The following is a 13,055-nucleotide window of genomic DNA, read 5'->3' on the forward strand; positions in this document are numbered from 1 at the left end:
TCAGTAATAACAATATTAAACAATATGTACTGTACAATCTCAGATGCTCACTCTTTCATTCATGCTTTCGGTTCCTGTTGGCAATCGCTTTGTGCAGTTTACGCTTGGCGGCTATGCGCGGCTTCTCTTTGCCATCCTGGTACAAACACACACTCAACCACCCACCTCTTCACATCAGTATTCTCCCTCTTGCTTTCTTGTTCCATCTCTACGTTTCTATTCCGACCTGACTGACAGAGTGAGAGTGACGATGACTTGTACCTGCTGTCGGCGTTTTCCCCCTATTTCGATCAATGGCGTCACCATCCTTCCAAGCTCAACGGCCTCCCACTTTCCCCCCACACACACACACACACACCACTTCCAGCTACTTGGCTTCGTCGTTTGTTGAACTCATCACGCATCTGCTGTTTCTTCTCTTGGTGTTGGTGCTGCTGCTGCTGCTTCTTTTGCAGGTCTTGGTGGTCGAATCCGCAGTGCGCCTCGTCTTCATGTTCGTTCCGCAGCCAGTGACGTCCGGCCTCGACTTTGTCCGCGCCCATCTCATCCGGTAAACAGAACAACACACAAACACAGCTTGATGTGGATCTGCAGTGCATAGTGCGACTGCCTGGCTGGCTGCGTTCAAGTTGTGAATTGTGGGCTGATGGAACATATGTTCCGTCATCTGTTCTATGGCCGACCATTACTAACCCTAACCCCTCTGACCCCTTTGAACCCCTTTGAACCCCTTTGAACCCCCCTTTGTTCAACACGATCAATCAGGCAAGGAGTGCGCCTGTTCAGAGGATACATGGACGCCAATGAAGACCCTGCGATGGACATGACCACCGTGCAGCTCATTCAGCACTTGTAAGGAAAAGCCCACCGCTTCTCAATCACGCCACCCCCCCCCCGCCTCCAAACATACATTGTGCTATTGGGGAGGGGGAGTTGATGTTGCTATTACGCAACGACTTTCATGCATCCCAACACACAACCAAATATTTTCTTGGATTACGCAGCTTGATTCTGATTCTGGCTCGTGCTTGATCTCATTTCTGTGCCACATCCTGACCCGGTGTTTCGGCTTTTCTTTTGGCTTGCTCTTGTCAGTGGATACACGGCAGAAGAGCATATCGTCAAGACGGACGACCGATTCGTGCTGACACTGCATCGCATCCCAAGACGCAAGAATGAAAGCCATTCGGTGAATGGTGATCGACCGGCGGTCTTCTTGATGCACGGGCTCATGATGTGCAGCGAGGTCTGGTACGTTTTTTGTGCCAAGCCAACCAACAACAACAAAAACAACAGCCACAAAAGAAAAAAAACAGTATGCCACACTTGTCATCTCGCAACTAACATCCATCTGTGACTTCTGCCAGGGTTGCGACAAACGACTCGCTGGCATTCATGCTCGCAGATCACGGGTTTGACGTGTGGCTGGGAAACAACCGTGGCAACCGATACAGCCACAAGAACACAAAATTCAAGCCCTCGCAAAACCACTTTTGGGATTTCAGCGTTGGTACGTGTTTTGACCCGGAAGCGCGGACTCTGGTTGCAGTTTGGCCTGGTCTCACTTTTCGCTCCTTGTGTTGTCCGCCTGATGTGTCACGACAGACGAACTCGCGCTGTACGACGTTCCCGCCAATCTCAACTACATTCTCGATCTGACTCAGCAAAAGACGTTGAGCTACGTTGGGTTTTCGCAGGGCACAGCCCAAGCGTTCGCCAGCTTTTCCCTCAATCCCCAGCTCGCCGCTCGTGTCAACATGTTTGTGGCGCTTGCTCCTGCCGGCCGTGCCAAAGGTGCGCTAGCTGCTCGTTCTGCAGCCCATTGCAATTGGTTGTGACTGCTGTTACTTTTGGAAATCTGAACTTTTTTTTTCACCTCTCGTGTTTTGTTGACAGGCCTCAAGAAGGGTGTGATTGGCAGCTTTGTCCGCCTTGCCCCAGACTCGATCTTTCTCATGTTTGGAGCAAAGGCGTGCATGCCGTCCGCATTGTTCTGGCGCAACCTGCTCGCTCGAAACTCGTTCACGTCGCTCATTGACGCCAGTTGCCGCTTGCTGTTTGGCTGGCGCATGGCCAACTTTGGCTCCCAGGATCGCAAAAACATGCTCTTTGCGCATCTGTTCAGCTACACGAGCGTCAAGACGATTGTGCATTGGTTCCAGATGGTCGCCATGAACCAGTTTCAAATGTACGACGAAAACCAAGATTTGGCCAAGACGCCCTACCGAGGCACCACACCCAACCCATACCCCGTGCACCAAATCAAGTGCCCCATGGCCATCTTCTACGGCGGCGCGGACGGCATTTGCGATGTGCAGTGGCTCCTCGACCAAATGCCGAAAAACACCTTCATCCACCGCCAAGACGAGTACGAGCACCTGGATTTGATCTGGGCGGCCTCGGCCTCGACCTGTATCTTCCCCAAGGTCATTCGTATCATCAAGGAGACGGTTGAGCGCGAAGCCGAGCACGAGCTGCAACGACGCAAGCGTGAAGAAGAGTGCGCGCACGAAATTGAGCTGCTCGAGCGCGCAAACGACATTAGTGTCGCCTCTGCCAATGCAGGCCGGCATTTCCAACGGCGGATTAGTGCCCATTTATCCAGCAGCACATTGCTACCCTGCGAGTCGCAGGACTCTGGCATTGATCCTGATTTGTGAGAGACTGTTGTTTTAGTGTTTTTTGTTGAAGCGGTTTTGTTTTTGTTTCCTTGTTGTTTTGTTTTGTGTTTCGATTGAGCTTTCCAAGTAAACCCATCATTGTCATCGCCATTCATCATCATCATCATCATCATCATCATCATCATCAGCTCTGCTGTTCGAAGTGCGATTCTGTCTCTTCTGGTTTTTTTTTTTTTGGTTTTTTAGTTTCTCCCCCTTCCAACAGCGTCTTTTCTCGTCCATCTCCTTCCGTTTGATATTCTTCCGTTGAATACCTTTCTTTGGCTTTTATGTTCCATTTTCATTTTCTCAGTCTCTTAATTTTTTTTTTGATTTTTTTTTTTTTTTTTCCCGAATCGTGTTTCCAATGCTGTCCCTGCCACGAGGTTTTTCCGTCTTGGCAGTGCGCTCTGCCTCCGCTTCCATTGCCTCCGCTTCCATTGCCTCAGCCGCTGCCTCTGCCTCTGCTAGTGCTGCTGCTTCGGCGTCCATTCGCGCAATCTCCACTGCGACTGTGACTGCACGACGCGCCGTCGCTGCTTCACAATCACAGTCACAGTCCGCCTCAGTGGTGGCTCGATCAAGCCTGACTGTGAGCGCGGTTCGCCCGTTCTCGTCGTCGCTCGGTCGCGCGGCCTACTCCAAGGACGCTAAGGACGCCAAGGACGCTAAGGACGCTGGGAAGGACGGCAAGAACGGCAAGGACTCCAAGGACGCCGGGAAGGACGGCAAGGACGGCAAGGAGAAGAAGAAGGAGGTCTCGCTGCCACCGGGCACCACGAGCGATCTGTCACGCAACCTCAGCAACCGCCTGAAGGAGGGCTTCGATGACAAGGAGTACAAGCAGAACGTCGAGGAGTTCCAGGCGGGCATGCGACCCATCATGGAGCCCATGGAGCCCATCGGCAAGGCCGCCCAGCAGGCAAAATCCATTGCCGTGGCCACTGCGCAGTCCGTGCCAGTCCAGGCCGTCGTCGGAGGCATCAAGGCCACAGCCAATGTTGCAGGCAAGGTGGCCAACGCGGTAAGCAATGCGCTTGATTGCACACGAGAAAGTCCGCGATTGAACGCGTGGCGTAGTTGCCAAAGCTTTTGGTTTTGCTTTTGTTCAGCTACTCGGTCACACACCAGGCTCACTCACTCAACCATTCCCGAACTGTGCTGCATGGTCTTGTGTCGCATCTCAAACAGGTCGTCGATCAAATCCCAACCGATCACCCCATCGTCCAAGGCTTGACCGATACCGCGAGCTTTGTCAAGCGCGAAATCATCGACACGGCACACAACTCGACGCGCCCGTACCGACCACCGGCGAAGGTCAAGGTTCTGACTCCCGAAGAGGAGGAGGCCGCTGCCGCCCAGGCAGACCCGACAAAGACAGCCGTCGTTGTGCACCAGGGCTTCCGATGGCAAAAAGAGTGGAAGAACTTTAAGGACAGCAATCCCATCATGGTCAAGCTGCAAGCTGCCCGTCAGCGTTTTGGCGAGAGCGACAATGCCATCATTCGTGTTCTGAGCAACGTTTCCGACTCGATCTGTAAGTGCTGCGGGGATTTTTTGTTTTGTTTGTTTTGTTTATTTTGTTTGGTTTGTCTGTCGGTTTGGCTGGTTTCGGGTCTCGATCTGGTTGTGTGCGTTTTCACACTAAACAAAACACTGCCCATGACTCACGATCTGACATCCTCCTCCCTTTTTCTTGCAGCAAACATCTTCTCCCCGTCCGAGATCGGCATGGTCATTGGCGAAATCAACCGCGTAGACCCGAACTTTAACGTGGATGAGTTTACCATTGATTGTGAAAAGCAAATCATCCCGATTTTGATGGAGGCTGTCTTCAAGAGCGACTTGAAGGCGCTCGAACAGTGGTGCCACGAAGTGGTAAGCTTTGCTGCTGTTCTGGTTGTGACCGCCTTCACAGACCAGCTGACTCATCAGTTATCGATCTGACAGTGTTTCCGACGACTACTTGAGCCAATCAAGTCACGCCGAGCTCTTGGCGTGCAGCTCGAGCACAAGGTCATGGAATTGAACGGAGTCGAGGTAGGCGTCATGACTCTCTGCTCTCTTTCTTGCAGCTGTTTTGTGTGAGGGGGGGGGGTTGTTGCTTTTTCCTTGATCTCATTCGAGCATTCCTCTCTGCTCGGCGATTTGTGCATTTTTCTCGATTCTCTTCAGCTTCGAACGGCCCAGCTCATGGAGCAAGGCCCAACTCTTGTGTTCATCTTCAATATGCAGTACACCCGCGTGCTGCGCAACTCGTCCAGCGAAATCATTGAAGGCGATCCGGTATGCGCTTTGTTTCCCCCCTTTGTCTCTGTTTCGAGTCTTTTGCATCGCGACTCTCACTTGTTCTTACGTCGCTTCTCTGCTTTAGGACCAAATCCTTGCTGCCACCTACGCGATGGCGCTGACTCGTGACCTGAACGTCTACGACACGCATGCCAGCTGGCGCGTTATCGATCTTGGCCTCGTTCATGAGCGAAAGTCCTTCTAAAGCTGCTTGGTCCACTTTGATGTTGTGTGTGTGTGTGTGTGCGTGTGCTTGTTTCGTGTGTGCTTGTTTCATTCTTGTCTGTTTCGGCTGGAGTGCTCGTACGAGTTTGATACTCTGTCCAGCTTGCTCTCCAGGACACAATTCCAACTAGAATACACATCTCTTTTTTTGTTGTTGTTTTTTTTTTTTTGTTGTTGTTGTTGTTGTTGTTGTTGTTTTTCTCATTCTTATTACTCAGTCGTGTTTGTCGGTGATGTTCCACTCGCGCGTCGCTTTGAGGCTGGCAGCCAGCCCATCGCCCGTTGGAGCAGCCCAGCAGCCAGCCCATCGCCCGTTGGAGCAGCCCATCTTCCGCAGCAGATCATCTTTCTCTCTCCGGGTCTGACTTTCGCGACGACGCTTCTGCTGCAATCCCAAAGCACCCAGCATCCGACCGCGCTCGCACTCCTGCTGCTGCTGCTGCTGCGACCACTCCGACTATGCCTGTGAAGCCCGCAGGGCGTGGCTCGGGCAAAGCGCCCCGTCGCCCTGGACTGCACGCGACCGACAACCGCTCGTCCTCGTTCAGAGCCAAGAACCATGAGGTCGACGAGCAGGACCGTCGTCCCCATCACGACCGCCGCCCAGATCACAAGAACTATAGTAGTAATACGTCGTCGCTCCAGTCCAGGCCACGACGGCAGTTCGAGCATCGCGCCGGATTGGACGGATCAGCGGCTTCGTTGCCCAATTTGGGACGGTCGTCTGAGAGCGTCAGAGGGCAAACGTCGTCGTCGTCGTCGTCGTCGTCGTCGTCGGGTGGCAACTCGTCATTCTCCAGCAGGAAGACGCCTGCTTACGATCGCCCTACTCGGAAGGGTGAGTTTGACAGCGCCTCGTTTGAGCGAAAATTGGGAGCAATGCGCGTCGACGATCGTTGGCGAACCAGCTCACCTCCACTCAATGGCGATGGTGCAACACCTTCACGCGATGGACCTGTTCGGGCCTCTCGCCGCGAGCGCGTCGATCGGAACGTCCAGCAGTTTATCAGCGGGAAGGGAGCATTTGCAGAACGCATCAAGGCGGCGCAGGAGGCCGATCCAGAGTTTGCCGAAACCATCGAGTCGGAGCAGCGCGCCTTCAAGGCTCGAGCGCATGCATTGCGTCGACGGGAGCTATTCCGCGAGCAAGGTGTTGGGCCTTGGGCGCCCCAAAAGAAGCTTTCGTACATGCAAATGCAAGAGATGCGCGAGTTGTTCGCTGAGGTTAACAAAAAAATGCGTTTTCGGGCGTTGGCTGTTGTTGTTGTTTGAAGGTTTGTGGCTATCGTAACAATGCTCACCGTTGCTCGCTCGTTGATGAATCTTGTAGGATGCCGCGGTTTATAACGTATACAAGCTTTCCAACATGTTCCATGTGAGTCAAGAAGCGGTGCGCCGAATCATTCACAGCAAGTTTCAGCCAAGCGCTGCCAAATTCGCCAAGCGCGATCAATCCATCGCTGCTGAGCGAGCCAAAGCTGAAAAAACACTGCTCAGCCCTAGTCAGTTGAGCAAGCTCAAGGGGCCGTCCGCTCCTCGTCGTCAGGATGAACCGGACACAACGCAGTGATTTGTTGTTTGTTTGTTTGCTTGTTCGAAAGCGTGAAGTGTTGCCCTTGGTTCTATCAGGCCGCGACCCAAATAAATTTAGCATTATTCTATGAAGAGAGCCCTTTTTCTTGTCCGCAGGAGTACTACGGTGATGCATGAACGACTTCAAGGTGTAGGCAAGCGACAACAAGTTGAACTTTTCGTTTTGCGTTTTATCACTTTGATCAACAAGTGTCTGTTTTCTCAGTCTTCATTGTTTTGCAGTTGGCAGTCATGGACCATACGACCAATCGCTGTGCTGCACCGACGCAGAGTTTTGAGAAGCAAGCAAGTAAGTCATTTTGGCGCCAAGTTGCGCCGTTTTCGACCTTGAACGATTCCACTTCACTTACCATCTCGCCGTTGCGCTGCTGTGTTGGATGTTGGTCACGATGGCAGATGTTGCAGTTGCAATGATGGATGACGGTCTCCATGGTGCTCCCAAGACAGCTCCCAGGACAGCTCCCGAGACAGCTCCAATGGCCTTGCTCGTCTGCGGCCTGGCATTCGTGTTTGCCATTTATGTCGTCTACTGCATGCGCTACGTGCCATCGACGATGGATGCCCTCTTTATCATTGCGCAGCCGCTGAGCTTTCTGCTTGTGGATGCGACCTGGAACTGGACCTACGGCAAGCCGCGGCAAGTTTCGTGTGCCGCCCTATCCGCCGCGGGGCTGGCCTACCTCGCCATCACGTACCTGTCCGCTCCCTCTGAGCCATGGATCTGGTGCGTCCTCGTTGCAAGTCAGATCTGGTATCGCAGTGTCCAACTGCTCCATAGCTGTGCAAGAAGAGCAAGACGATCCATACCTTCCTAAAATGTAGCGACGCCGACAAAATCCCAATTCCCTCCCCCTCAATTTCTGAGTCTTTTTTTTTTGCCTTTTTCCTTGGTCCCTTTTTGCATTGTTGAGCAAATCTAATAGTGTGCGATATGAGTGAAAATCGAGAAACAGTGTTATTTAGAAAGGATAGCCGTTGATAGTCACGCGACCTTTCTTCAATGTCTTGGAAACAAATCGCCGTTTTGCATTCGCACCGATCTGAATCCCTAGTCTTGTCGTTCGATATACCCGACAGAAAGCCATGCAAGTCGCACAAAACTGTAATACTGACCGAATTGAACTTCAACCTCCCAACCCGCGCGCATTTGGCGGATGACAGGATGGTCTGTTGGCGAAATTGTCACCAGCTGAATGTTCGAACCGACGACAGGCGCTTCTGCAGCCCATTCGTATCGAACAGCACCTAGCTCGTCTCGAACAATCAGATCGAAACGGCCCGATTTGGCTTCGTACTGTTCGAAAGGGTCCGATTTGGCTTCGTACTGTTCACGAAGGACTTGAATCGCTTTCACTCGGATTGAATTTCCATTGCTGCTTCTCGGCATTGTAAGTTTCAGAAAATCAACATAATGGTCCTTAGCCCACGCTTGGTGAATGTGCTGCACGCCTTGCAAGTACTCCGCTTCGTCCATAACGAGCTCGGCAATCTCGGCTGGTAGTGCAGGGAGAAGTGCGGGCTGATTCTCCTTCTCGTGTCGGCCTGTCAGCAGGTGGAACACGCTCTGCCAGTCTTCAGAGGTTGCCAATCGTGGAAGCAAGGAGAATGCAAGCGGGTTTATCTGGTCCCAGATGCTGTGCAATGAACAAGCAAAAGATAAAGGAACCATCAGAAGGGCCGTTCTATTGAGCATTGGTTCGAGGAACATGGACGGAGCATCGATGGCTCTCATTGGCAAGAACAAGCAACCTACTCAAGTGTAGTCAGAATGCCGTTGACTTTGCGTGCCTCATCAAGCGCTTGAACGCCAACTTTGCCAATGCAATTTCTCGCTAGACTGGCGTTCAAAGCGTTAGCAGGTTGACAACGTAGCAAGTTCTGAATGATGCTGGCTCAATGTAAGCATTTACTGCAGCTCAGTCGTCGTCTTGTTCTCTCCGAGTGCTGCTGCAATCGCTTGTGCTCCTGCATCGCCAATCCGATTCGTATTCAGACTGCCCATCCCCTCCATCAGTGAGCATTCGGAATTTTTATGAATCCCTCACATGCATCAGTAAAAGTGAGATGACTTACCGGATCCAAATCAGGTTCGTGTTCACTTTGACAGCCTCAGCGATCGCCTGCGCTCCAGCATCGCCAATTTGATTGCGACTCAGACTGTGCAAATCCCCAAGCCAGTGAGGATTTTGAATGCTCTGCCGGACGACACACTCACATTCATCAGTACAAGTGCGATGCCTTACTAGAGATATTTCAGCGTCGTGTTCACTTTGAGTGTCTCAGCAATCGCCCGCGCTCCAGCATCGCCAAGCTGAGTCGAGCTCAAACTGTTCATCCCATGCATCAGTGAGAACTTTGGATTTCCGCTGCTGAAATCATCCACTCATATACATCGGCAAAAGTGAGATGACTTACTTGAGGGAAAACAGTGTCGTGTTCACTTTGAGTGCCTCAGCAATCGCTTGCGCTCCAGCATCGCCAGTCTGATTCCAGCTCAGACTGCCCGTCCCTCTCCATCAGTGAGCACTCTCAATGTCATCTCTTGCAATCTCCACTCACATGCATCAGTTCAAACGAGACTCACATAACCTCGACCACCGTCTTGTTCACTTTGAGTGTCTCAGCAATCGCGCGCGCTCCAACGTCGCCAATCTGATTCTGACGCAATCTGTCCACATCGCCTCCATCAGTGAGCCGCTCTTGCTGTCTCTACTTGATCACCCACTTAGTCGAAGTGAGATGACTTACTTGAGGTGCGTCACTGTCGTGTTCACTTTGAGTGCCTCAGCAACCACTTGTGCTCCAACATCGCCAATTTCATAATCATTCAGACTGTTCCCTCCATTCTCGTCAGCACACACGCTCTGTCAACACTGTGTTCCAATCAACTCAAGCGCTTTTCTTACCGAAGCCATTCACTCGTGTCCGTGACTTTATCATACAGCTTGCGCTGGCTCTCAGACATACTCTGGTAAGTCAGCATTTTCAAAAATGAAACAACGAGTGACTCGATGCTCCATTTTCGCTTGTTCACCCTGACACACGTTGGTCTGTGAGCAAACCTTCATTTTATTTGAGGGTAGCCATTGTGATAGTTGTTTCTCATTGAGAAAGTTTTGGAAAATTCAGTGGAAACCACACCATTGTTTGAAATTCGAGCACAGAGCTGCAACTCGAACAGTGTAATGATGGAAAGCCTTGGCTATTCCAGAGTCGCGCTCGGTACTCACGCTCGTGGTCGGTAAGCAAAGTGGCGAGTGAAATGGAACCTGCATTTGGAATGGAAGCAGTTTTGCGCTTCATCGATTTTGTTGCTCAAGTGTTTCACGTCCCCCGCCCTCTCTTCCTCGCCTATATGTCACTGGTCACGATGATTTGCAATACCTTCCATTCTAGTTTTGCGCTTCATCGATTTTGTCGTTCAAGTGTTCCATTCTATGAGATCCATGGTGTCAATCAGCCCAGTGTACGATTCATTCTCCAGCTTTCGTGTAGCGATTGCGAGGGAAACAATAGACGATCGCAGTGAAAGTGCGTGTCGCTCTTGTTTAATCGACATGGAAGATCGGGCAAGCTTGTCGTTGACAAGAATCGCCCTGCCAACACAGACCTCAAAAGCAACACCAACAAGTCCGGATTAAGCACGGCTGAGCTCGTCGAGGTAGACGCAGAAAAGCTTGATGCCCTCAATGTAGTTGCGGCGGTCGAGCTTCTCGTTTTGAGAATGAGCGCCATCGTCGGCGGCGCCCATGGGGAGCAACAGGACGTTCTTTTGAGTGGCCTCCTGGAAGGTGAGTGTGACAGGGATGCTGCCACCTTCACGAGTCAGATCGGGCTCGATGCCGAAAACTACAGCACAGCACCAAAATCATTTCAGCCACCCAATGGGGAAAAAAAAACAACCAGTGAACGACCCGAAACTTTCAAAAGAATCTCAAAGGAGGAAATCAACAAGCGCCCGCGTTACCAGTCTTGACGGCCTTGCGAGCAGCAACAAAGTTGGCATGGTTGACGTCGCTGACCCTACATTTCGTTCATCGAGATTGTTTTTGAAAATGTAGCCTTTCAAATGTGATCCCGGGCTCCTCTCCAATGACCGTGAGCAGAATCAGCAATAACTCACCATGGCTTGCCCGGAGGCTTGCGCGCCGAGACGTGAATTTTGTTACCGCTCTTGAGCTTGGCAAACTCGGCGTTGATGAACTCGATAGCAAGGCGAATAATCTCCTCGGGCTCTTGGTTGGGAACAAGACGGATGGAGAACTTGCCAATGACCTATTGAATCCGAGCCAAACATGTTGCGCAGATTCAAAGTGAGCAGGAGAAGAAGGAACAAGTAGCAATAAAAGAAGACGGTGGCCATCCAAGCTTGGTACTACCTTGCGAGGAATGACAGTCTTCGAGCCAGGGCCGTAGAAGGCACCCTCCACGCCGTGGACGGACAGAGACGGGAAGCGCCAGCGGTGCATCAACAGCTTGGTCTTGTCGTTGTGAATAATGTCGCCGATGGCGCCAGAATCCTCCTTAAAGTCGGAAATCTCAAAATCAATGTCCTTGTAGATCTTGAGCTCGTCTTCGGTCACAGGAGCGACCGAATCGAGGATTCCGGGGATCAAAATGTTGCCGCGCGAGTCGACGAGCTTGGCGAGCAGTTGAACAAGGTCGACCATGGGTTCGTGACTGCATTGCGCAGCAGAAAAGGGAAGCGAGTAGGTGGCGGGGGGAGGGGTGGAAAAGCAAGCGTGAGCGGAAGGTGGGGCAATGCACGACAATGACAAGCGCCGTCTTACATCGAGCCACCAAAGACACCCGAATGCAAATCCTTCGTGGAGCCCTCGATCTCGATGCTAAAGTAGGCAATGCCACGGAGACCGTAGGTGAGGCAGGGCTTCTTGCGGCCAAGCCAGTAGTTATCTGGGAAAAGAAAGGTCGATGCATCAAAACCGTGAGACCAAATGACACCAAGAATGGACCCAGCTTGCAGAAAACCTACCCGAGATGCACACGAAATCAACGTCAGCCAGGAACTTGTCCTTTTGAGCCATGATCAGATCGTCAAGACCGACGCTGCCGCTCTCTTCCATGCCCTCAAACACAAACTTGATGTTCACGGGGAGAGGCTTGCCGAGCTTTTGGTAGGCCTGTGCATCGTGTTCAAAGCACAGCAACCCAACAACCGGAAGGAAAGGGTCAGAACATGAAACAGATTGCTGCTTGCGCTTTCAATTCTTGTTCGCTGTCGCTCGACGGCCCTTTTTTTTTTTTTTGTTTGTTTGTTTGTTTGTTTGTTTGTTTGTTTGTTTGTCATGTGTTGTGTGCTAGTTGTTGCGAGACACCGTACCTGGATTGCCCAGAGCCAGCCGAGCACGGGGCCCTTGTCGTCAGTAGCACCGCGGCCGTACAGCTTGCCGTTCACCTCAGTCAGCACGAACGGCTCAGTGTCCCAGCCATCTGCCAACAACAACAACAACAACAACAACACAAAATCATCAGCAAACCAAAGTGCACAGCGTGCAATCCAAAAAGTCGTTCAATGCAATGGAACAAAAGGGAAGGAAAAAAAAAAAGTCACGCGTCGCTTCTGCGTTTCGCGAGTTTATAGGATGCGACTAACGAGCCGACTTGAGCTTTTGGTAGAGCGTCTCGCGCCACGGTTAGCTTCGAGTATAGAATTTTGCTTTTTCTCTTTATTCTCCTTTCCTCCTCTCCCAACACAAAAAACGCACCTTCCTTGGACGCCGGCTGGACGTCGAGATGGCCGTAGATGAGGACTGTCTTGAGGGCCTTGTCCTGGTGGAACTCGCCAAAGACGGCCGTTGGGAGCGGGAGGTTGTCGGTGCCTGGCTGGACGCCGAGGTCGATCTTGGTCGCCTTGCCGCCGAGCTTCTCAATGTGCGCGACGGCAGTGTCCATCATGCGCTGGACCTCGGAGCGGCGCTCGGGCTCGGCAGAGACGGACTGGATTGCAACGGCCGCCTTGAGCTCGGCAATGTACTCGCTCTGGTGCGCGTCAATGTGCGCGAACAGCGCCTTGTGCAGGTCAGTGGCCATACTTGGTTGGTTGGATAGAATGGAAGAGTGAAAACGTTGCAATTGAAAAGCAGTTGCAATACTGTACAGTCATTGTAATAAAGTCAACCCATCCACGTTCACTCGCCGATAGCAGTTTACGAAGACCCCAGCCTGCGGGATCAAGGCTCTAGTTTTGACGTAAACCTTCATCCATGCACTGGCCAAACTCACCTTGTCGATGTCAAGTTCACTTTATGATTTTTGGCGATTCGGGAA

General features: G+C 51.8%; 6 protein-coding genes across 6 annotated transcripts; 4 read left to right on the forward strand and 2 right to left on the reverse strand.

Moving 5' to 3' along the window:
- Positions 1-61: 61 nt before the first annotated feature.
- On the forward strand, positions 62-2,771 carry CAOG_06974 (triacylglycerol lipase; the record flags this gene model as incomplete). The annotated part of the gene is made up of 7 exons (XM_004343648.2): positions 62-139; positions 456-550; positions 766-852; positions 1,096-1,251; positions 1,368-1,510; positions 1,606-1,794; positions 1,897-2,771. 7 exons carry the CDS (start codon positions 62-64, stop codon positions 2,658-2,660), a joined length of 1,512 nt encoding a protein of 503 aa, XP_004343698.1. The 3' UTR covers positions 2,661-2,771.
- A 212-nt stretch (positions 2,772-2,983) lies between these two features.
- CAOG_06975 (hypothetical protein) lies at positions 2,984-5,327 on the forward strand. The gene is made up of 6 exons (XM_004343649.2): positions 2,984-3,684; positions 3,852-4,197; positions 4,363-4,538; positions 4,611-4,700; positions 4,836-4,946; positions 5,035-5,327. Exons 1-6 carry the CDS (start codon positions 3,028-3,030, stop codon positions 5,152-5,154), a joined length of 1,500 nt encoding a protein of 499 aa, XP_004343699.1. The 5' UTR covers positions 2,984-3,027; the 3' UTR covers positions 5,155-5,327.
- A 306-nt stretch (positions 5,328-5,633) lies between these two features.
- Positions 5,634-6,744, forward strand: CAOG_06976 (hypothetical protein; the record flags this gene model as incomplete). Its single annotated transcript, XM_004343650.2, has 2 exons — positions 5,634-6,398; positions 6,505-6,744. The coding sequence occupies 2 exons, from the start codon at positions 5,634-5,636 to the stop codon at positions 6,742-6,744; spliced, it is 1,005 nt and encodes a 334-aa protein (XP_004343700.2).
- Positions 6,745-7,156: 412 nt separating this feature from the next.
- On the forward strand, positions 7,157-7,582 carry CAOG_06977 (hypothetical protein; the record flags this gene model as incomplete). The annotated part of the gene is made up of 1 exon (XM_004343651.2): positions 7,157-7,582. One exon carries the CDS (start codon positions 7,157-7,159, stop codon positions 7,580-7,582), a length of 426 nt encoding a protein of 141 aa, XP_004343701.1.
- Positions 7,583-7,815: 233 nt separating this feature from the next.
- CAOG_06978 (hypothetical protein) lies at positions 7,816-9,732 on the reverse strand (the record flags this gene model as incomplete). Its single annotated transcript, XM_004343652.2, has 9 exons — positions 7,816-8,401; positions 8,521-8,604; positions 8,678-8,761; positions 8,841-8,924; positions 9,011-9,094; positions 9,183-9,266; positions 9,352-9,435; positions 9,516-9,599; positions 9,674-9,732. 9 exons carry the CDS (start codon positions 9,730-9,732, stop codon positions 7,816-7,818), a joined length of 1,233 nt encoding a protein of 410 aa, XP_004343702.2.
- Positions 9,733-10,182: 450 nt separating this feature from the next.
- Positions 10,183-12,854, reverse strand: CAOG_06979 (glutamate carboxypeptidase). The gene is made up of 8 exons (XM_004343653.2): positions 12,494-12,854; positions 12,109-12,218; positions 11,761-11,908; positions 11,558-11,681; positions 11,147-11,447; positions 10,891-11,042; positions 10,735-10,790; positions 10,183-10,616 (listed from the first exon to the last, which is right to left on the reverse strand). The coding sequence occupies exons 1-8, from the start codon at positions 12,816-12,818 to the stop codon at positions 10,405-10,407; spliced, it is 1,428 nt and encodes a 475-aa protein (XP_004343703.2). The 5' UTR covers positions 12,819-12,854; the 3' UTR covers positions 10,183-10,404.
- Positions 12,855-13,055: the final 201 nt, after the last annotated feature.

The sequence above is a fragment of the Capsaspora owczarzaki genome (genome assembly GCF_000151315.2).
Source record: "Capsaspora owczarzaki ATCC 30864 unplaced genomic scaffold supercont2.13, whole genome shotgun sequence".
In the NCBI taxonomy this organism is placed as follows: domain Eukaryota; class Filasterea; order Ministeriida; family Capsasporidae; genus Capsaspora; species Capsaspora owczarzaki.